This window comes from Capricornis sumatraensis, chromosome 12 (genome assembly GCF_032405125.1).
Source record: "Capricornis sumatraensis isolate serow.1 chromosome 12, serow.2, whole genome shotgun sequence".
In the NCBI taxonomy this organism is placed as follows: Eukaryota; Metazoa; Chordata; class Mammalia; order Artiodactyla; family Bovidae; genus Capricornis; species Capricornis sumatraensis.
The window spans coordinates 28,660,774-28,682,846 of record NC_091080.1 but is presented as its reverse complement, the minus strand read 5'-3'; the positions used below and the strand labels follow the sequence as shown (position 1 = coordinate 28,682,846).

Sequence of the window (22,073 nt, the reverse complement as noted above, 5' to 3'; positions counted from 1 at the left end):
CAGAAGAGACACATGGTTGATCCCTGGGTCGGGAAGATCCCTTGCAGGAGGGCATGGCAACCCAATCCAGTACTCTTGCCTGGATAAACCCATGGACAGAGGAGCCTGGTGGGCTACAGTCCATGGGGTATCAAAGAGTCAGACATGACTGAAGTGACAGCACACACGCAGGTATTCTATCATATGAATCCTCTAAATCCTATTCATTTCTCTGTTAGATATTTATATTACTTCTTGTTATTACAAAGCAATGAACAGGCACGCACATGTGCCCTTGTATAGATGTATAAGATTTTCTGTAGGATAACTACCTAGAAGAATATTATATTAGATTTTAGGTCTGCATTTTTTCAGTTTTATTAAATATTGCCAGGCTACTTCCAAAAAGAGTTGCACCAGCAGTGTATGAAGGATTCCACTGCTCCACAGACTTACTATATTTCAGTTTTCTTAATATTTACATTATCGCTAAGGTTTTAATTAGCATTTCCCTTCTTCAAAACAGTTCCAAACTCCTTTTTCTCCCAAAACCCTTAATTAGTCCAATGAATCATCCCAAGAAGATAGGGTACTTTGTTACATACAGGCACTTTGTTGCCAACTTTGCAGCTAACATGAAATTCTTTCCTTACACACTAAGCACTCATTAATGTGCCAGTTAAGTTTACCAGTGGTTTTAGTTTTAAAACATCAGTTTTTATATTACATAGGCATGTGTTAAGTTGCTCAGTAGTGTCCGACTCTTTGTGACTGCATGGACCGTAGCCCACTAGGCTCCTCTGTCCATGGGATTCTCCAGGGAAGAATACTAGAGTGGGTTGCCATGCCCTTTTCCAGGGGATCTTCCCAAACCAGGGATCAAGCCTGGTTCTCCTGCGCTTCAGGCAGACTCTTTACCGACTGAGCCATTAGGGAAGCACACATAGGTACACAGACCAATAAGCGGTCAATTTTATGTTCACAGATACTTATGACACACTGGAACTGATGTTTACTAATAATAGGTATTTTATTCAGATATTCCCCAAGTGGAGGCATATCTATTTTTGTTTCCACAAGAGGCATGTAGATATTTCCTTTAAAATTCAAATAGTATATATATCTATCATGATAATAGATAAAACGAAACAAACAGAGAATTCCAAATGTTGATTTGACTGCAGAGCAATAGCCAAAAACATACTGCTTGTGGAACCGGTGCTGTCTCTTGGCAAACCTTTTTTTTTTGCCAATAGTAGGACAGGAAAAAATCATCTTACCCTAGAAGGAAGCAGCAGCTATTTGGGGAAAATTACAGTCCTCTACAATAAGGAAAAACTGAAGCAGCAATAAAAGCTTGGTGTTTGAGGGAATATGAGAAGAGTTCAATTGTATTTGAGGTATTGGGGATGTATAACTAGAAATAAACTAACAAAAATAATTGCAGTTACTACTTGAACATATATTAATATATTCCCTATGACCCATGCACTCCATTACCAGGTACATACCCCAAAGAAAAGCATATACATGTGCAGAAGTTGTGTACAGGAATGTTCTTGAAGAAATCACTTGTGGTAAGCAAAAACCGGAAACAACCCAATTTTCCATCAACAATAAATTGAAGCAACTGAGGCATATTTATAGGATGGAATATTATACAGCAAATACTATGTACAGCTATGAATGGTAACAGGAATGAATGTTGACCAAAATAATGCATACTGTATAATTCTACTTATGTAAAGTTCAAAGACAGGCAAAACTAATCTTTGGTTTGGGGAAGTAAAAAGGGATAGATAATCTTTGGGAGAGAGGGAATAATTCTCAGAAGGATTAAAAGCATAATCCTTCCCAAGAGACTTCTTGGGATTGATTACCTTTCAAATCCTTCCCAAGAAGCCTCTTGGGGGTGCTGGTAAAGTACTACTGCTTGACCTGAGGATGGCTACAGGGGTTACGCTCCTTTTAGTTTTCTTAATTGGCCTGTACAGAAATGATTTGTGCACTTCTCTGACTTATGTTGGTTTTAAATAAAGACATTCTTAAAATCTTAAACATTTCAGATAAAGCAAAATTTTAACCTCTTGCCAATAAACTCCTCTTTCCTAAGAACCACTGTTAATAAATGGATATGTGTGTGTACAGAGCTTTTCTTCCTATGATATATGTGTATGTACACTTGGAACTGCATAGCTTTTTACCTTTTTCAAATTGTTAGAACTTTTTTTTAAGTTTAAAAAATAATAAATCCACAAGATTAAAAAAATACTCAAACAGTACAAAATGTTGTATAAAATGTAAACTCTTCTTCTGGGGTCAGTCCCTGCTTATAATTTCTTGTATAATTTTCTGTCATGTATTTATATACGTGTGCATATTTGTCTGATTTTCAAAATGTTCTTTTTTGAAATATCACATAAATGCATTTCAGGAATTTGAATCCTGGGCGTTCTATCTGGCGCTAAGTAGATATACAACAGCACTTGAATATAAAACAACCATAAGTTTATTATTGAAAGGGAAACATTATGAGAACTGAAAAAGCAGAATTCAACTTCTAGTTCTACAAACATCTATATAGTTTGTGACAAAAAAAAAAATCTCGATTTGTATTAAGCTAACGTAAGAACATACAAAAGATCATAGGAAAAATCATCTTTGTAAGAAGCCTCCTTTTCATTTAGTGTCTCTTATTACAGAAGTTTATAATCAGATTCACTTTAAAGAATTTTCAGTATCCCATGGATAAATTTCAGTTGAACGCACTTCCTTATTTATTTAGTGCTGCTTACCAGTTATTCTTTACTTCTTCCTCACTTCAGTCCAACTTACATTTCTTAAAAGTCAACAATTCTTGGGGCACAGAAGCTGACTAAATACAGAGTTCCTTAACTAGAGAATCAGGAATTATTCTGACTGTATACTATCCAGGAGTTAATTTAATAGAATATCTATTGTTTTTAGATCAGAGTCCATCAAAATTCCATGACCATTATGCTTTATTTCACTAAGATGCTGTTCCCTTTAGATTTGATGATTCTGTCTTCCACGACAGGTTTAAGTGTGTGTGTATACTCATAAATATTTCACTAAAATAATGTAAAAAATTTAATGTTTCAAGTTATAGAAACAGCTAAGTGTCAATACATTGCAGGGCTGGAGCAAGGTTTCCTAGCAGGTGGCATATGCTCTAAATTGGTGTCCAATATATGTTGCTGTTTCTCTCATAGCCAGTCCAAGTCCAAGAGTCAAGGGATAAAAATGGGAGGGATACCACTCTCTTGTAATAAAAATATAATAAAAGATTATTATCCTGCAAGGTTACTACATACTAAGCAATATACAAAAATAAGCTGTGTTTCTATTTACCAACAACAGAACATGATATTTCATATACATGCATACAATCTATAATAGCTTAGATATACCAACTTGAACTTTAAGGACTGAAAGATTTGATACTGTAAAGATGTCAATTCTTTCCTAATTTGATCTACAGATGCAAAGTAATCCAAATCTGAATCTCAGAAGGTTGTGTCTGTGTGTACTGAGAGGCTATTTCTAAAATTTGTATGTAACGCAAAGGCCAAGCATGTCAAAACACTCTCAAACAACAAAGTGAGACAGTTTGCCCTAACAGATTCCAAGACATCATTTAAAGTATTGGTGTGTTCTTGGCACAGGGATAATCAAAACAGATCAACAGAATAGAATAAATAATTCAGGAAAGATTCCACAGATTTATGGTCACTTAATTTATGGCATAAATATCACTGTGAAGCAACAGGAAAATGATGGTTGTTTCAATAAATGGTGTGAGATAATTAGATATATATATGGAAAAATAATCAAATTAACACAATTCACAGAAGAAAACTCCAGTGAATTTTTGAATAAAATGTTTAAAGTAAAACCATACTTTTTAGAAGATAATGTAGAAAAGCATTTTCATTACCTCAGTGTAGGGAAGAATTTTTTAAAAAAACAAAAAACACAAATAGATAAAAGAACTGATAAATGTGACTACATTAAAATTAAGAATTGTTCATCAAGATACTGAAAAGTATGGTTACAAGGATAAGAGAAAACATTCACTACACTGTTGCTGCTAAGTCGCTTCAGTCGTGTCTGACTCTGCGCGACCCCATAGACGGCAGCCCACCAGGCTCCCCCGTTCCTGGGATTCTCCAGGCAAGAACACTGGAGTGGGTTGTCATTTCCTTCTCCAATGCATGAAAGTGAAAAGTGAAAGTGAAGTTGCTCAGTTGTGTTCAACTGTGAGGGACCCCATGGACTGCAGCCTACCAGGCTCCTCCGCCCATGGGATTTTCCAGGTAAGAGTACTGGAGTGGGGTGCCATTGCCTTCTCTAATTCACTACACTGGTGCCTGATAAAAGGTTTATATCCAGAATATATACAAAGGGTTTTGACAAATCGAAAGAAAAAAACAGCAACAAACTAGAAACTGCCTAGATGTTCATCAAGAATAGAAGAGATAAGTGAATATACTGCTGTAAATCCATACATGGAATCCTATACAGCAAGGAAAAGAACACATTTCAGCAACATACAACAATAAATGAATCACACTGTTGGATTAAACCAGGAAGACACAAAAGATCAGCTATAGTAAAGATTACTTTAAAGGTCAAGAATAGGCAAATCTAAACCATTATTGCTTAGTGATATGTACATACATAAAACTATAAAGAAGAGTCTGGCAGTAATTCCCATAAAAGTAAAGATAATGGTAACCTCCAAATATAGAGGGTATTGTGAGGTAGAAGGAACACACAGGGGATTTCTACGATGTTGGCAGTTAGTCTGGCTGGCAGTTATAAGAATTTATGTTTTATAGTCATGTGCTATATTATATCTTTGTTTTATGTACTTCTCTATCTATATAGGTTATAGTTTACAATTTAAACATGTTTTGAAAAGAGTAAGCTGAGGGCATGTTCCCTGTTTTCTTAAATTTTCTTTCTGGCATCTGTTTATCACAGGACCAATTACTTTAACCATATTTTCTTAGTTTCTGTGTTCTTGATGCTTTGGCATTTATGGTTGAGCTGGCTAGGGAAGAGACTGCCCATCCCAGGGCTAACCAATTCTTAGAAGTGGCAAAGGGGTCAGTCAGGAGCACACCCCTCATATGCAAACCAACCAATTACAAGTCTACAGCTCCAACTAACCCCCTTACTGAACTCTTACAAGCCAATATTTCTAATGCTCTAAATCATCCCAGGGCCAAGTAACAGGCAACTAAAGACCACCTGTATAGCCCCAAATCTGCCAGAATCATTTTTTTATTTTCTTAATATTGATATTTAATTGACAAAACACTGTATTGGTAGTTTTAAGTGTACAGCATGATTTGATATGAATATATTACGAGATAATTACCACAGTAAATTTAGTTAACATCTACCACCACACTGTTACAAGCTTTTTCTTGTGATGATAACTTTTAAGATCTACTCTCTTCAGTTCAGTCGCTCAGTCGTGTCCGACTCTCTGCGACCCCATGAATCGCAGCATGCCAAGCCTCCCTGTCCATCGCCAACTCCTGGAGTTCACGCAGACTCACATCCCTCGAGTCAGTGATGCCATCCACCCATCTCATCCTCCGTCGTCCCCTTCTCCACCTGCCCTCAATCCCTCCTAGCATCAGAGTCTTTTCCAATGAGTTAACTCTTCGCATGAGGTGGCCAAAGTACTGGAGTTTCAGCCTGAGCATCATTCCCTCCAAAGAAATCCCAGGGCTGATCGCCTTCAGAATGGACTGGTTGGATCTCCCTGCAGTCCAAGGGCCTCTCAAGAGTCTTCTCCAACACCACAGTTCAAAAGCATCAATTCTTTGGCACTCAGCTTTCTTCACAGTCCAACTCTCACATCCATACATGACCACTGGAAAAACCATAGCCTTGACTAGACAGACCTTGGTTGGCAAAGTAATGTCTCTGCTTTTCAATATTCTATCTAGGTTGGTCATAACTTTTCTTCCAAGGAGTAAGCGCCTTTTAATTTCATGGCTGCACTCACCATCTGCAGTGATTCTGGAGCCCCCCAAAAATAAAGTCTGACACTGTTTCCCCATCTGTTTCCCATGAAGTGATGGGACCGGATGCCATGATCTTCGTTTTCTGAATGTTGAGCTTTAACCCAACTTTTTCACTCTCCTCTTTCATCAAGAGGCTTTTTAGTTCCTCTTCACTTTCTGCCATAAGAGTGGTGTCTTCTGCATATCTGAGGTTACTGATATTTCTCCCAGCAATCATGATTCCAGCTTGTGTTTCTTCCAGCCCAGCATTTCTCATGATGTACTCTGCATGTAAGTTAAATAACCAGGGTGACATTATACAGCCCTGACGTACTCCTTTTCCTATTTGGAACCAGTCTGTTGTTCCATGTCCAGTTCTAACTGTTGCTTCCTGACCTGCATATAGGTTTCTCAAGAGGCAGGTCAGGTGGTCGGGTATTCCCATCTCTTTCAGAATTTTCCACAGTTTACTGTGATCCACACAGTCAAAGTAAGTAAGTGTGTTAGTCACTCAGTCGTGCCTGACTCTTTGCGACCCCATGGACTGCAGCCTTCTGTCCATGAGATTTTCCAGGCAAGGATACTGGAGTGGGTTGTCATTTCCTCCTCCTGACAAAAGCAACTTTCAAATATGGTGCTGCTAACTACAGTCATTCTGCTGTACATTGCATTCCTAGGATTTATTTATCTTATAACTGGAAGTTTGTATATTTTGGCCATATTCACCCTGTTTGCCCACCACCCTAATTCCCCACGTCTGCAATAACCAATCTGTTCTCTGTATCTATGAGCTCATTTAAAAATATATTCTATATAAATATTACTCAGCTATTAGAAAGAATGCATTTGCATCAGTTCTAACGAGGTGGATGAAACTGGAGCCTATTATACAGTGTGAAGTAAGTCAGAAAGAAAAACACCAACACAATATATTAATGCATACATATGGAATGTAGAAAGATGGTAATGACGACCCTCCCAGTCCATCCTACAGGAAATCAGTCCTGAATATTCACTGGAAGAACTGATGCTGAAGCTGAAACTCCAATACTTTGGCCACCTGATGTGAAGAACTGACTCATTTGAAAAGACTCTGATGCTGGGAAAGACTGAAGGCAGGAGGAGAAGGGGATGACAGAGGATGAGATGGTTGCATGGCATCACTGACTCGACAGGCATAAGTTTGGGTAAACTCCGGGAGCTGGTGATGGACAGGGAGGCCTGGTGTGCTGCAGTCCATGGGGTTTCAAAGAGTTGGACACAACTGAGCGACTGAACTGAACTGAATGACCCTATACATGAGACAGCCAAAGAGACACAGATATGAAGAGACTTTTGGACTCAGTGGGAGAAGGAGAGGGTGGGATGATTTGAGAGAACAGCACTGAAACATGTGTATCACCACATGTGAAACAGATGGCCAGCCCAAGTTCAATGCGTGAAACAGGGAACTCAAAGTCGGTGCACTGGGACAACCCAGAGGGACGGGATGGGGACGGGGGATTCAGGATGGGGAACACGTGTACACTGAGGCTGATTCATGTCAATGTATGGCAGAAACAACCACAATACTGTAAAGTAGTTAGCCTCCAATTAAAATAAATTTATTAATAAAAAATATATATTCCATATATAAGTGAGACCATACCCTGTCTTCGCTATTGCAAATAATGCTGTAACAAACACAATACAGGGGTACATATATCTTCTTTGAGACACTGACTTCACTTACTTCAGATAAATACCAGAGGTAAAATTGCAGGATCATGTGGTAGTTCTATTTTTAATTTTTTGAGGAATCTCCATATTGTTTTCCATAATGTCTGCAACAATTTACATTCTTATCAACAGTGAACCACAGTGCCCTGTTCTCCACAACCTGATCAATAGTTATTTCTTCCCTGCCACAATTAAGGAACAGCCAATCCAAAGCTGTTTACCCTGTTGTGTCTTTCCTGAGAAAGCACTAATTAATGGCTTTGGTCTACGCTTTCTGCCTGTTTCTGCTTCTACTTCCGGACCAAAATCTGGTGTTTTCCCTGTGGCCCAACATGGCATGGCATGCTCTCTTCTTTCAGGAAATATAAGTAACATAAATTTAGTCTCTCTATATCATTACTCAAGTCACCTCCATAAATTAAAATCCTACAGGGACAAGTGAGATAAAATAGTAATGGAGATTTATAAAATAACAATAAATTAATGAAACGGAGAAGATTCTGATAAAGACACTAGACAGGCACTGAGTTTTGAAAGACCTTAACCAAAAGTTTCAGTTTAGTTCAGTCGCTTAGTCGTGTCTGACTCTGCGACCCCATGAACTGCATCATGCTAGGCCTCCCTGTCCATCACCAACTCCTGGAGTCACCCAAACCTATGTCCATCGAGTTGGTGATGCCATCCAATCATCTCATCCTCTGGTGTCCCCTTCTCCTCCTGCCTTCAATCTTTCCCAGCATCAGAATCTTTTCAAACGAGTCAGCTCTTTGCATCAGGTGGCAAAAGTATTGGAGTTTCAGCTTCGACATCAGTCCTTCCAATGAACATCCAGGACTGATCTCCTATATGATGAACTGGTTGGATCTCCTTGCAGTCCAAGGGACTCTCAAGAGTCTTCTCCAACACCACAGTTCAAAAGCATCAATTCTTCAGCACTCAGCTTTCTTCATAATCCAACTCTTACATCCATACAGGACTGCTGGAAAAACCACAGCCTTGACTAGACGGACCTTTGTTGGCAAAGTAATATCTGCTTTTTAATATGCTGTCTAGGTTAGTCATAAATTGCCTTCCAAGGAGTAAGCGAATCGCCAGTCTATGTCTGATGCAGGATACAGCATGCTTGGGGCTGGTGCATGGGGATGACCCACAGAGATGTTATGGGGAGGGAGGTGAGAGGGGGGTTCATGTTTGGGAACACATGTAAGAATTAAAGATTTTAAAATTAAAAAAAATAAAAATAAAAAATGAAAAAAAAATAAATAAAAACAAACTTGTGTATTATGAAAAAAAAAAAAAGGAGTAAGCGTCTTTTAATTTCATGGCTGCAATCACCATCTGCAGTGATTTTGGAGCCCCCCCCAAAATAAAGTCAGCCACTGTTTCCATTGTTTCCCCATCTATTTGTCATGAAGTGATGGGACTAGATGCCATGATCTTAGTTTTCTGAATGTTGAGCTTTAAGCCAACGCTTTCTCTCCTCTTTCACTTTTATCAAGAGGCTCTTTAGTTCTTCTTCACTTTCTGCCATAAGGGTGGTGTCATCTGCATATCTGAGGTTATTGACATTTCTCCTGGCAATCTTGACTCCAGCTTGTGCTTCCTCTGGCCCAGTGTTTCTCATGATGTACTCTGCATATAAGTTAAATAAGCAGGGTGACAATATACAGCCTTGACATACTCCTTTTCCTATTTGGAACCAGTCGGTTGTTCCATGTCCAGTTCTAATTGTTGCTTCCTGACCTGCATATAGGTTTCTCAAGAGGCAGGTCAGGTGGTCTGGTATTCCCATCTCTTTCAGAATTTTCACAGTTGATTGTGATCCACACATCAAAGGCTTTGGCATAGTCAATAAAGCAGAAATAGATGTTTTTCTGGGACTCTTCTGCTTTTTCCACGATCCAGCAGATGTTGGCAATTTGATCTCTGGTTCCTCTGCCTTTTCTAAAACCAGCTTGAACATCTGGAATGAACTTCACAGTTCACATATTGCTGAAGCCTGGCTTGGAGAATTTTGAGCATTACTTTACTAGCGTGTGAGATGAGTGCAATTGTGCGGTAGTTTGAGCCTTCTTTGGCATTGCCTTTCTTTGGGACTGGAATGAAAACTGACCTTTTCCAGTCCTGTGGCTACTGCTGAGTTTTCCAAATTTGCTGGCATATTGAGTGCAGCCATTTCACAGCATCATTTTTTAGGATTTGAAATAGCTCAATTGGAATTCCATCACTTCCACTAGCTTTGTTCATAGTGATGATTCCTAAGGCCCACTTGACTTCACATTCCAGGATGTCTGGCTCTAGGTGAGTATGAGTGATCACACCAACATGATTATCTGGGTCATAAAGATCTTTTTTGTACAGGTCTTCTATGTATTCTTGCCTAAAGCACACGTGTGGGTTCTAACAGGGTAGGAGGAGCACTCATAAGGGCTTTACCAAGAAAAGATACAATCTCAGATCAAGCACATGCCTGAAGATGTGAAATGACACAGCCACTCTGGAAAACAGCTTGTTAGTTTCTTATAGAGCTAAACACAGATCGAGCAATGATGTTCCTAGATATTTATCCAACTAGTTGAAAACTTATGTCTAACCAAAAACCTACACATAAATGTTTAAAGCAGTTTTACTTATAATTGCCAGAAACTACAAACAACCAAGCTGTCCTTTCATAGGTAAATGAATTAAGCAGTACATTCATACAATGAAGCATCATTCATATAATGTATTATTCATACAATACAATCAGACAATGTTGATACAACAGTATCATTCATACAATAATAAAAAGAAATGAGCTACTGAAACAGCCACAAAAAGAAACTTTCTACATCATATTGCTAAGTGAAAGAAGTTGGTCTGAAAGCCTACATACTGCATGATTCAAACTATAAGATATTCCGGAAAAAGATAAAAACTATAGCGACAGTAAAAATACAGCTATTTGCCAAAGTTTCAGGGGGTGGAGAGTGAGGGAGGAATAATGGAGCATCGGGGAGTTTTAAGGAAGTTAAACTAATAATGATACATAGTATTACACATTTCTCAAAACCCACAGAATTGTACAATGCCAAGAATGAACCCTAATGTAAACTGTGGAACTTAATAATGTATCAATATTGGTTTATTGATACAATAATGTATCAATACTGGTTATTATGGTTTATTTATTGGGCTTCCCTGGTGGCTCAGATGGAAAAGAATCTGCCTGCAGTGTGGGAGACCTGGGTTTGGTCCCTGGGTTGGGAAGATGCTCTGGAGAAGGGAAAGGCTACCCACTCCAGTATTCTGGCCTGGAGAATCCCTGTGGACAGAGGAGCCTGGAAAGCTACAGTCCATGGGGTCACAAAGAGTCAGACACAACCGAGCAGTTAAACACATTGGTTTATTAATTGCAACAAATGTTCCTATAAGATGTTAATAATAAGGGAAACTGTGTGTAAGATGTCAATGAGAAAACCTCTCAGCTCAATTTTTCTGTAAACCTAAAACACTCCAAAAATTTAAAAAAGATGAATTAAATTTTTCAAACACAAAAAACAGTTCAGGTGCTGCCAGTCAAAATGAAAGATAAATGTCTATCATACCTTCCCTAAAAGCAACACTAGCAGTAATGATGTCAGGAGTGATTCCTTCCAGTGTAATTCATAAGCCAAAAGACCCACTATGTATGTGACATTGTATAAAATGCATTTGCTATAAAAAAGTAAGAAAATATTGATGAGTATTTTAGATAATCTGGATGGTCAACCATAAGAAAATTAATTTGATCTCAAGAGGCGGAACAGAAATCATCTCATATTCCCAAGAAGAAACAGAATGATATTCCCAAGACAGTAAAGACAAAGGACAACCTGTCTGTTATCCTAAATTGTTAACATCATGCATGTACACAAGACTTCCTTCTGTCAGGAACTGTCTTCAGCTTGCCTCTTTACTCTGGGCACCAACCAGGTGGTGTCACATCACCACAGGCAAGCTCTTAGTTTGGCCATGCTTGGCATAGCAGTAAGTTCCTGAGTTAAGACAAAGAGATGTGTGTTGTCAACTGTTACCTACTTATTGTTAGCTTCAGCTCCTTACAGTCTACCATAGCTATTGGTCTATTTTGTTACACTTATACTCAGTATCAGTCATGATTATTTCTCAGCTTACTATAACTACATCTGTTGACTTAAGTCCTGACTGACATACCTATAGAGTTTCTTCAGTCTTTTAAGCATTCACTGAGTGCTTCAATTCAAATTCAGAAAATATTTACTGAAGCTCATTTCACCCTCAAAGGTACACCTACTGTAAACAGTTATTATTACCTCTCTCTCAGAAAGAAGTTAAATGATTTGTCTTAAGTCACCCAAATCAAATCTATCGACCAATCCTATGCTCGTTCCACTCACTGATATCTCTCCCCTAACTAGCAAAGAGTGCTAGTTAGAATTTAAGGCTTTATTCCACCTCTTGACACCTGACTTCAAAGCCTACCTAAAAACCTGTCTTCTAGAACTACTGACTCCACCTGATCCTTCAAATCTTGCTCTAGTATGCTCTTCTATTCCCAGCTCCTTTCTCTGTATCCGTCTACACAGTCACTACTATATGCTAGCCATGGTGCTCTTAAGATCTCAAGAAAAATTCTGCCGAAAGAATCTCCTTTTGAAAGAAAAGAAAGAAAGAAGTCTTAAGAGGGCATGCTGGTCTTGTTTCAGCCTATTGTCTTCCCTTTAACAGACTCTACACTATAGGAACTACATCATCGTACTGTAATTAACAGCTTCAGATTCTTTCTTGTATTACACTATAAACAACTTGAAGCCAGTGATTTGCCTGAGGCAACAATGATAAAAGGCACTCCCAGAGCCTTGAAGTAAACGAGTATCTGCCACATCTATTATTTTTAAGGGAGAAAAAGCCTGTTTAACAGACTTGAATTTTATCATAAAAAGCAACTTTAGTGAAATGAAGTTGCTGCTACAAGCTATCAGAGCATGCGTGAAAATAAAAACCAGTGTATACTTTTCATACCATGTTTATTCAAAACAGAAAAATGTAGAACACAAGCTCATCACTCAATTTTTCAATAGCAAAGTGAACAAAGTAGTTCGTTATCTGGTAAGCAAATAATTGCCCACTGTAGATACTAAGTTTATAAAATAACAAAATATGATTATATTTCTCTTAGTTTCCCAAGGAAGCAATATGAATAATGGAGCAAAAAAGCTTTGTGTGATCTTGGGCCTTTCTGAAACTCATTTTGTTTCATCTGCAATAGGGACAGGATTGCTGAAAAAATTAAATAAGATCATAAAGTTCTTAGCGCATGTTTTTCCCATAGTGAGAAGTGGAATTGTTCCTTCTCTTCCCTCATTATTATTTATTATGTCCTTAATCTTTGCTTCCTTACTCACAACATTAAAATCCAGACCATACAAGGTAGTCGTGAGAATTAAGTACATAGCTTGGCACATCACAGGTACTTATGAAAGCCCATCATTCTCACCCCTTTAGGATTTCTGAGGGAATGAGGCATCAACGAAATAACAGAACTTTATTTATAAAGCCCTGGGAGAAAAACACACCAGGAATTGTGTGTTTGCTTTTAGGGGGGAGAGGGATTCTGGTGAGAAGAAAATATTTTATTATAATATAATGCAGGCAGTCATTTAATCATATAATTAAATCATGATTTCATAGTGATCTGAAGTAATGATCTATAATAACCATTGAGGCACAAGGTTAAACTTAGTTAAAAAACGTTCAGGGACTAGTATACTGTTTGCCTAAAGTAAAATGTTAAAAACAAGTTCAGTGGCAACTAAATAGAAACACAAGAAATTTAACCATTAATTAGTGAGACATTTTAGAAGCAGCTTCAAAAACAGTCTCATTTCATTTTCCTATGAAACCAGAACAACAGTGTGAACTGGATTTTAAAATATTAACAGGAACCCATTGTTGTGATGCCTCATTCTGTTCTAAATTTTGCATTCTTCTGAAAGAAATACATGTGTACTAGATATTAGAAAATAAACATTTCAGTTTCCTTACCTGTTGTGTTCCATCTGCACTTACAATAGGGGCAGACAGAAGAGAAATATCACTACTTAAAATCTGAGTTGTATCCAGTAGTGGTGGATGTTCTGCCATTATCAATAAGACATTAATATACCGGATAACCCTCCAACTCTGAAAAACAAAAATATATAGCCATTTGTATGTACATCCTTAAAAATACACTAAAATACAATGCATTCAAGATAAAGAGATATTCTGACTCTTCTTTCTGTCAACAGATCACTTAAGGAAACACATTTCTTGTTTACCAACCATCTGTCAATGTAGACAGCAAATCAAGATATGTTATCAGGAGCTTCTATTTAAATTCCATGTCTGTCTGTCTGTCTATTCCTTCCATCTCTACATACCATTTATTTAATTTAACCACCACTACACTTTAGCTAAACCCTGGAATAAGAATTAAAATGCATGACTGAGTGAGGCAGCTCTATCACTGATTCTTTTTAATTGAGCTGAGAAGGTGTTTATGAAGAAACAATTAACTCTTATCACCCTATCAATCTCTAGGAACTACACAAGAACTACAATCTTTTATTGATTCCTCAGACAGAGCAAAATGGTAGAAAAATTTCCTCAGGATTAGAAAAAGAAACTTCAAATTTTAAGTGTTAAGTTCTGGCTTTGGTCTTCTGTCATTCTGGTTTTATTGTTTCTTCCTAAGAACCTTACAATAAGCCAAATCATTTCAGTGAGAAAAGCTCATACATTTAGAACACTTCAACTGTATACACAGTATCACCTGTTATTTATTTTAATAAAAAGCAAAAGATTTGAGGTAGTATCAATCTACCATGTATAACATCAACCAATGTCAGCAAATTACATGTTAAAATGAGCACAACTGAGGTCAATCATAAATTTTATCAAACCTATACTGAAAGGTAAAATAAACATTGTTGGATGCTTGTAGTAGTCTACAATTCAGTAGGGTCAAAATGTTTAGCTTTTTTAAATGGAATTTTGTTTTTACTTATTCATCTTGGCTGTGCTGCATGGCATGTGGGATCTCAGTTCCATGACCGGTATCAAACCCTCACCCCCTGCAGTTTTCTTGGATTGCTTTCTTGTATGGCCATATTCACACTACATGCAAAGCAGCTGGTTTTACTTCAGCTTGCAAACTGGAAACTTCAGTCATGCAACTAAAATGTTGCATCTGGAAACCTAAAAGTTCCTTTCATTCCTGCCCAGAGAACTGTCAGCTTCTTTCAATCAATTTCTTTTAATTTTGCTACTACTCAGTTCCTATGTTCTCATCTTGTGACCACAAATACCCACTTGTTTTATTTTTTTTTTAACTTTACAATATTGTATTGGTTTTGCCATACATCAACATGAATCCTATGTATCTATTTTCACTTGTTTTTTTTTTTAAGTAAATTTGATATGTGAAAAAAAAAGAGAAGTGATTTGTCACACTTGCTAATTTCTATGGAATGAATACACATTCCCCCACAGTCCATTCCAAGCCACCATGGTTTAAAAACTGACCTGAAAATGCCTGAATTTTGAACAATCACTTTGTACATAAGTACAAGATGGCTCCAACATATCACTCTCTATATCTATATATCAATATTTGATATCTATATATCAATATTTGTGATAGTAATTTAACATCTAGCAAGTCTGGGTGAAGAATAATAGCTGGCTATCTTTGTACTATTGCAAATTTTTTTTTCTAACTAATGTCAAATTAAACAATGTTTAAAAAATTGATGCCAGACAGATTGCATATCTGAATGCAAAAGGTAAGACAAAAAAGCTGCTAAAGATAACACAAAAGAAAATCTCATAACTGTGAGACAGAGAAAGGTTTTTTAAACAGGGTATAAATTATGTTTCTTAAATCATAAAGTAAAAGAATGACATACTGAACTTCATTAAGAACTATGATTCATTTAAAAAAATCTTTAAGAGAATGAGAAAGCAAGCCACAGAATGAAAGATATTTACAACATATATAACTGTAAAAGAGCACATATTTAGCAAATTCACGCCTCCTAACAAATTGAGTTTTTAAAAAAAAAGAAAAATGAGATGAGACCTGAATACACTCTTCACAAAAATGGAAATTCAAGATACCAATAAACATATGAGAAGATTCTCAAGTTCATTATTGGGAAAAAGTTAATTAAAATCACAATGAAATGCCTACCACATACTAGGATGATAAAAATGGAAAAGACTGATGATATCAAGTATTAGCGAAGCTACAGAGCAACTGCCACAATCATAAGGAATGTGAATGAAAACTCATAAAAATCACTTTGGAAACCAGTTTGATATTATCTACCAAAATTGAACATATATGAATATTCTATGACCTGGCTATGATTCAGCTATTAGACTCCTAGTATATGCCAAAAAGAAATGCATGAGCATGTGTATCAAAAGATAAGTACATGAAGGTATATATGGCAGCATTCATCTTTAATAGCCATCTATAAGTAATCTAAATGTCCCTCAACAGTAAATGGAACACGGTATCTGATTCATCCAACTCACTACTATACAGCAATAAAAAGTAATGGACTAGTGATATAGAGAACAACAAAAATGAATTTTATAAATACAATGTGAGTGAAAACCAGACACACAAAAAAAGAGTACATACTGAAGAATTTATAGAAAGTTTAAAAACTAATTAGATTTGTCTGGTATTAAAAATCAGGTAGTGATTACCTTTGGAAAGGAAGAAAGGATGGGGACCAGGAGGGGCATGAAGGCAGTTTTGGGGCTGCTGCTACTGTTCTACATATTGACCTGGGAGGCTGTTACATGGTAATTACTAGTATGTTATAAGCTTCCTGGTGGCTCAGAGGGTAAAGAATCTGCCTGCAATGTGGGAGACCTGGGTTCAATCTCTTGGTGGAGAAGATCCCCTAGAGAAGGAAATGGGAACCCACTCCAGTATTCTTACCTGGAGAATCCCATGGACAGAGGAGCCTGGCAGACTACAGTCAATGGGGTCACAAAGAGTCAGACATGACTGAATGACTTCACTTTCAGTGTATTATAAATTTAGCTTTATACTATATATGTACTTCTCTGCATACACTTCAATAAAATTATTTTTTAAAGTTAAAATGAACACATGATCACCTCAATTGATGCAGGAAAAAAACACTTGATAAGATTCAACAACTTTCATGATAAAAATACGCAACGAACTAGGAACAGAAAGAAACTACTTCAACGTAATAAAGGCCATGTGTGAAAACCTGAGCCAACATTATACTCAGTGATGAAAGGCTGAAAGATTTCTTCTAATCAGGAAAAAGGTTAGATGCCCACTCTCACCATACCTATTCATAGTATCGGACACAGTATTAGAAGTCATAGGCAAAGCAATTGGGCATGAAAAAGAAATGAGACATACAAACTGGGGAAAAATAAGTAAAACTATCTTTGTTCACAGATGACAGGATCTTAAATGTAGAAAACCTTAAAGATTTTTTAAAAAACTATTAGAACAAATAAATTTGGTAAAAATACATGACATGCAATCAATGCATGAAGATCAGCTGCATTTCGATAAACTAACTGAAACAACCTGATATCTGTTTCATGTACTTTTAAAAAGAATAATTAGGAATAAATCTAACCAAGGAGAACAAAGATTTGTAGTCTGAAACCATGAAGTATTGCTAAAAGAAATTAAAGAAGACCCGAATAAATGGAAAGATATCCTGTGTTCATAGTTAGAAGGCTTAATATTGTTAAGATGTCCATAATACCCAAAGCAATCTACAGACCAAATGTGAAAGTGAAAAGTGAAAAGTGAAAGTGAAGTCACTCAGTCGTGTCTGACTCTTTGCGACCCAGTGGACTGTAGCCTACCAGGCTTCTCCATCCATGGGATTCTCCAGGCAAGAATACTGGAGTGGGTTACCATTTCCTTCTCCAGGGGATTTTCCCCACCCAGGGGTGGAACCTCGGTCTCCTGCATTGGAGGCAGACGCTTTACTCTCTGAGCCACCAGGGAAGATCAAAGAGCAAATGTAATCTCTATCAAAATCTCAATGGCATTTTTTTTTTCCAGAAAAATTCATTCTAAAATTCCTATGGAATCTCAAGAATCCAAAACAGAAAAATAATTTCAAAAAGTACAAAGTTGGACGACTCAAGCTTTCTGATTTCAAAAAACATACTACAAAGCCATAGTAATCAAACAGTGTGATAATGGCATAAAGACAAATACACCAGTGGAATAAAACAGAGAGCCCAGAAACAAACTCTCATGTATATGGGCAAATGATCTTCGACAATGATGTCAAGACCAGTCAACAAGGAAGGGCAGTCTCTTCAACAAACAGTGATGGGAAAACTGCATATTCATATGCCAAAAAAAAAAAAGTTAAACCCTTATCTTGTACACCACATTCAAAAATTAACTCGAAATGAATTAAAGGCCCAAATGTGAAACCCATAACTCTCCAAGAAGATAACAGGGGGAAAACTTCAAGACACTGGACTTGGCAATTATTTCTTAGATATAACACCAAGAGTAAAGGCTACAAAAACAAACATAGACAAACAGGACATCAAACTCAAATACTTTTGTGCGTCAGAGGACACACTGAATAGAGTGAAAAGGCAATCTATGGAAATGGAAAAAAAGTACTTGCAAACTTAGCTCCAGTTGCTACGAAATACCACAGACTGGGAGGCTTAAACAACAGACATTTATTTCTCACAGTTCTAGAGGGTAGGAAGTCTAAGATCTGGATGCCAGCATGGTCAGGTTTTTGGTGAGGGCCCTTCTCCCAGCTTGCAAAGGACTATCTTCTTTCTGTACCCTCACATGGCCAAGAGAGAGAAAGCTCTGGCCTGTCTTCCTCTTCCTGGATTTAAAGGGCACTAATCCCATCATAGGAGCTCCACCCTCATGAATCACCTACCTCACAAAGGCCCCACTCCCTTAATATCAACACATAATGGTACAGGGTTATGACATATGAATTTTGGAAGGACACAAACATTCAGTCCATACTAAATTCTGCCCCTGCCCCCCCCAATTCATATCCTCTTTTCATGTAAATTAAACACACACACACACACACACACACACACAACACATTCATTCCATCCCAAGAGCCACAAAAGTCTTAACCCATTTCAACACAGTCTAAAATTGCATCTAAATCAGATTTGGGTGAGACCTGAGGTACAATTCATCCTGAGACAAAATTCCTCTCCCACTGTGAACCTGTGAAACCTGTTAAGTTTCATGCTTCCAAACTACAACAGTAAAATAGGCATTAGATATTCTCATTACAAAAGGAAGAAATCAGATGCAAAGGGTGACAGGTCCCAAGGAAGTTCAAAATCTAGCAAGGCAAATACCATTAGATTTTCAGGCCAGAGAATAAGAATATCTTTGGTTCCAGGCTCTGCCCTCTGGACCCTAAGGGGTGTGCCATCACTTCCAAAGACATTCCTTTCGCTTGGCAGAGTCTTATCCATGTGGCTCTGCAGGGCAGAAGTTCCATTCTGTGAAATCAAGGTGGAGGTACCCTGCCCTTCAGGCCTGTGCACTCTGACCCTGTGGTACTAGCAGCCCTGATGACCCTGAGTCACCTTTGGGATACGTCTCTATTCTTGAAGAATAACACATGTTTAAAGCCTTCCTTCATTGCATTCTCCTTGCTTCCTTGAGTCTCACACCTGGCCCTTTAGCCCCACCTGGCAGTGTTTTTAACGGTATAATTCCATCTCTTCCTAGCTTCTGTTGAGATGCTGATTAAGTCCTTGGCTCAGGTCCACACTAATATCCTTATTAAATGGTTGGTGAGCCACACTCTTGGTGTTTTTTCTTCTGAAGGTGCTTTCTCATTTTTGCAACCTGGATAGGCTGATAATTTTCCAAATACTTTTAACTTCTGGTTCTTTTCTGCTTAACAAACCCTTCTTCAATTCATTTCTCTTCTTTCACATTTTGCTATACACCGTCAGAAGGAATCAAGCCACTCCTTCAACACTTTGGTTAGAAATCTCCTCAGTTAAATATCTGATTTTATCACTCACAAGTTTCACTTTCCACAAAATGTTAGAACATGAACACAACACCGCCTAGTTCTCCACTCCTTTATAATAGGGATCACCATTTCTCCATTGTCCAATAACAAGTTTCTCATTCTCATCTGGGACCTCCTCAGAATGGCCATTAGTCTATATTTCTACCAACATTCTGTCCATGATCATTTATGAATTCTCTGAAATGATGGAGCTTTTCTCTTCCAGCTCTCCTCTCTTCTTTCTAAGCTCTCACTATTTGCCATTAGCAGTCCCTTAATGACAATTTTGGGCTCCCCTGGTGGCTCAGTCGGTAAAGAATTTGCCTCCAAAACTTAGTCAACTCTCCATGAACTTGGGAGTAACTAGTTAGTGCAGTAGTTCTTGGGTTCCTCAGACTCAGAGCCTACCTTAATATAATCACATATTTTGAGATATCCCTTTCCTATTCTGAAATGAAATTCACAGGTAATGCAATCTAACTATACAGATAAAAAATAAATGTGAAATACCACCTGTCATATGAAAGAGAAATATAAAGAATATAACCTGATATGTATATCAACACATACATGGCTAAACTGGAAGATAAATTCTACAAATTTCCAAAACACTTCATGGGGAGGAAAACTAAGCTGGGTGAGACCACTTAGTGCTCTATTCTCCCTGGTGCTGGATGGTGCAACAAGTGATTGACAAGTAAGTTCTTTGTGACTTAGAGCAGGTTACTTTTTCTCTGAGCTGGAGTGTCCTCATACTGAAATGAGAACACCGCTTACTTCACAGGAATGTTGCCTGTATCACTTAACATTACATACAAAGCACTTAGGACCACATCTAGCCCATAGTAGGATCTCAGTGCATGTTGATTCTCATCATTTCTTTCTTGGAGGAGTCAAAGTAATTGTGGGTCCAAGGGTTATTTGTCCTCTTTGCAAGAGATACCTGATTGGGTTTAGTGTTCTACTGGGGGAAATGAGAAGTGGGAGTAATTCAAAGACCAAAATGTTAAAGAAACAGTGACTTTTACTGCTCTCCACTGCTCCCGCCCCGTCTCCAAGTAGGTGAAATTAACATGGGTCGAATACATGGGTTAAACTGCCGTTCCTTCTCCCCAGCCCAGTCTTTTCATGCTAGGGACCTTAGTTCCATTCAGTTGCGTTCAACTTTTTGCAACCCCATGGACTGCAGCACACCTTTTTCTGGCACATACGTCAAGTCTGTCCAGCCTCTACCCATTCAGTTCAGTTCAGTTCAGTCGCTCAGTCATGTCCAACTCTTTGCGATCCCATGAATCGCAGCACGCCAGGCCTCCCTGTCCATCACCAACTCCCGGAGTTCATTCAAACTCACATCCATTGAACCTGTGATGCCATCCAGCCATCTCATCCTCTGTCATCCCCTTCTCCTCCTGCCCCCAATTCCTCCCAGCATCAGAGTCTTTTCTAATGAGTCAACTCTTCACATGAGGTGGCCAAACTCTACCCATCACCCAGTTCCAAAGCCACTTGCACATTTTTAGATAAATATGTTACCATTGCACTCTACTTATCATACCAATTACTGTCTTAGCTTGTGCTACTGGAACAAAATACCATAGACTGGGTGGCTTAAACACCACACACTTATTTCTCACAGTTCTTGGAGGCTGAGAGTCCAAGACTAGGTGCCAGCACAGATTCTTGGTGAGGGCCCTCTTCCTGGCCTGCAAATGGCTACTCTCTTGCTGTATCTTCTGTGTCTTATAAGAATTAGTGAATCCATCATGAGACCTCCAGCCTCATGACCCCATCTTAGCTTAATAATCTTCCAAAGACTCTACCTCCAAAAACAATCACATTGAGGTTTAGGGCTTCAAGATGTGAGTTTGTGTGGGTGGGTGGGGGGAGGAGATATTCGGTTACAACACTGCTAGGTTTAGGAACAGTACTGTTTTCTCACTCAGTCCCTGTCATAATTCTGAAACTGTACCAGTTTCCTTGTGCATACATTTTACCAAAGTTTCTCTTCCTAACCTTTTTATTAACAGCCATCCATTCTACATGAACTTGTTCTATTTTAATGATGCTGCTGTCATAATGATAACAGTCGAGACTTAGAAGCCAAGGTAGATAACTCATGGAAATAAGCTTAGCCGGGGGTTTGAAACTTCAGCTCTACTTGTTCAAAAACGATGTGGGAAAATACAAAGAAAGATCCTACTTCGATTACAGCCAGAGTGTAACTGACAGACACATA

General features: G+C 38.0%; 1 protein-coding gene across 1 annotated transcript in view; it reads right to left on the bottom strand.

Moving 5' to 3' along the window:
* Positions 1–22,073, bottom strand: part of FNDC3A (fibronectin type III domain containing 3A) — a 111,936-nt gene that overhangs the window by 77,731 nt on the left and 12,132 nt on the right. Inside the window, exon 2 of the mRNA XM_068984675.1 lies at positions 13,788–13,925. Within this exon, the coding sequence (XP_068840776.1) occupies positions 13,788–13,886 (99 nt within the window). The 5' untranslated portion in view covers positions 13,887–13,925. The remainder of the gene's footprint in view (positions 1–13,787; positions 13,926–22,073) is intronic.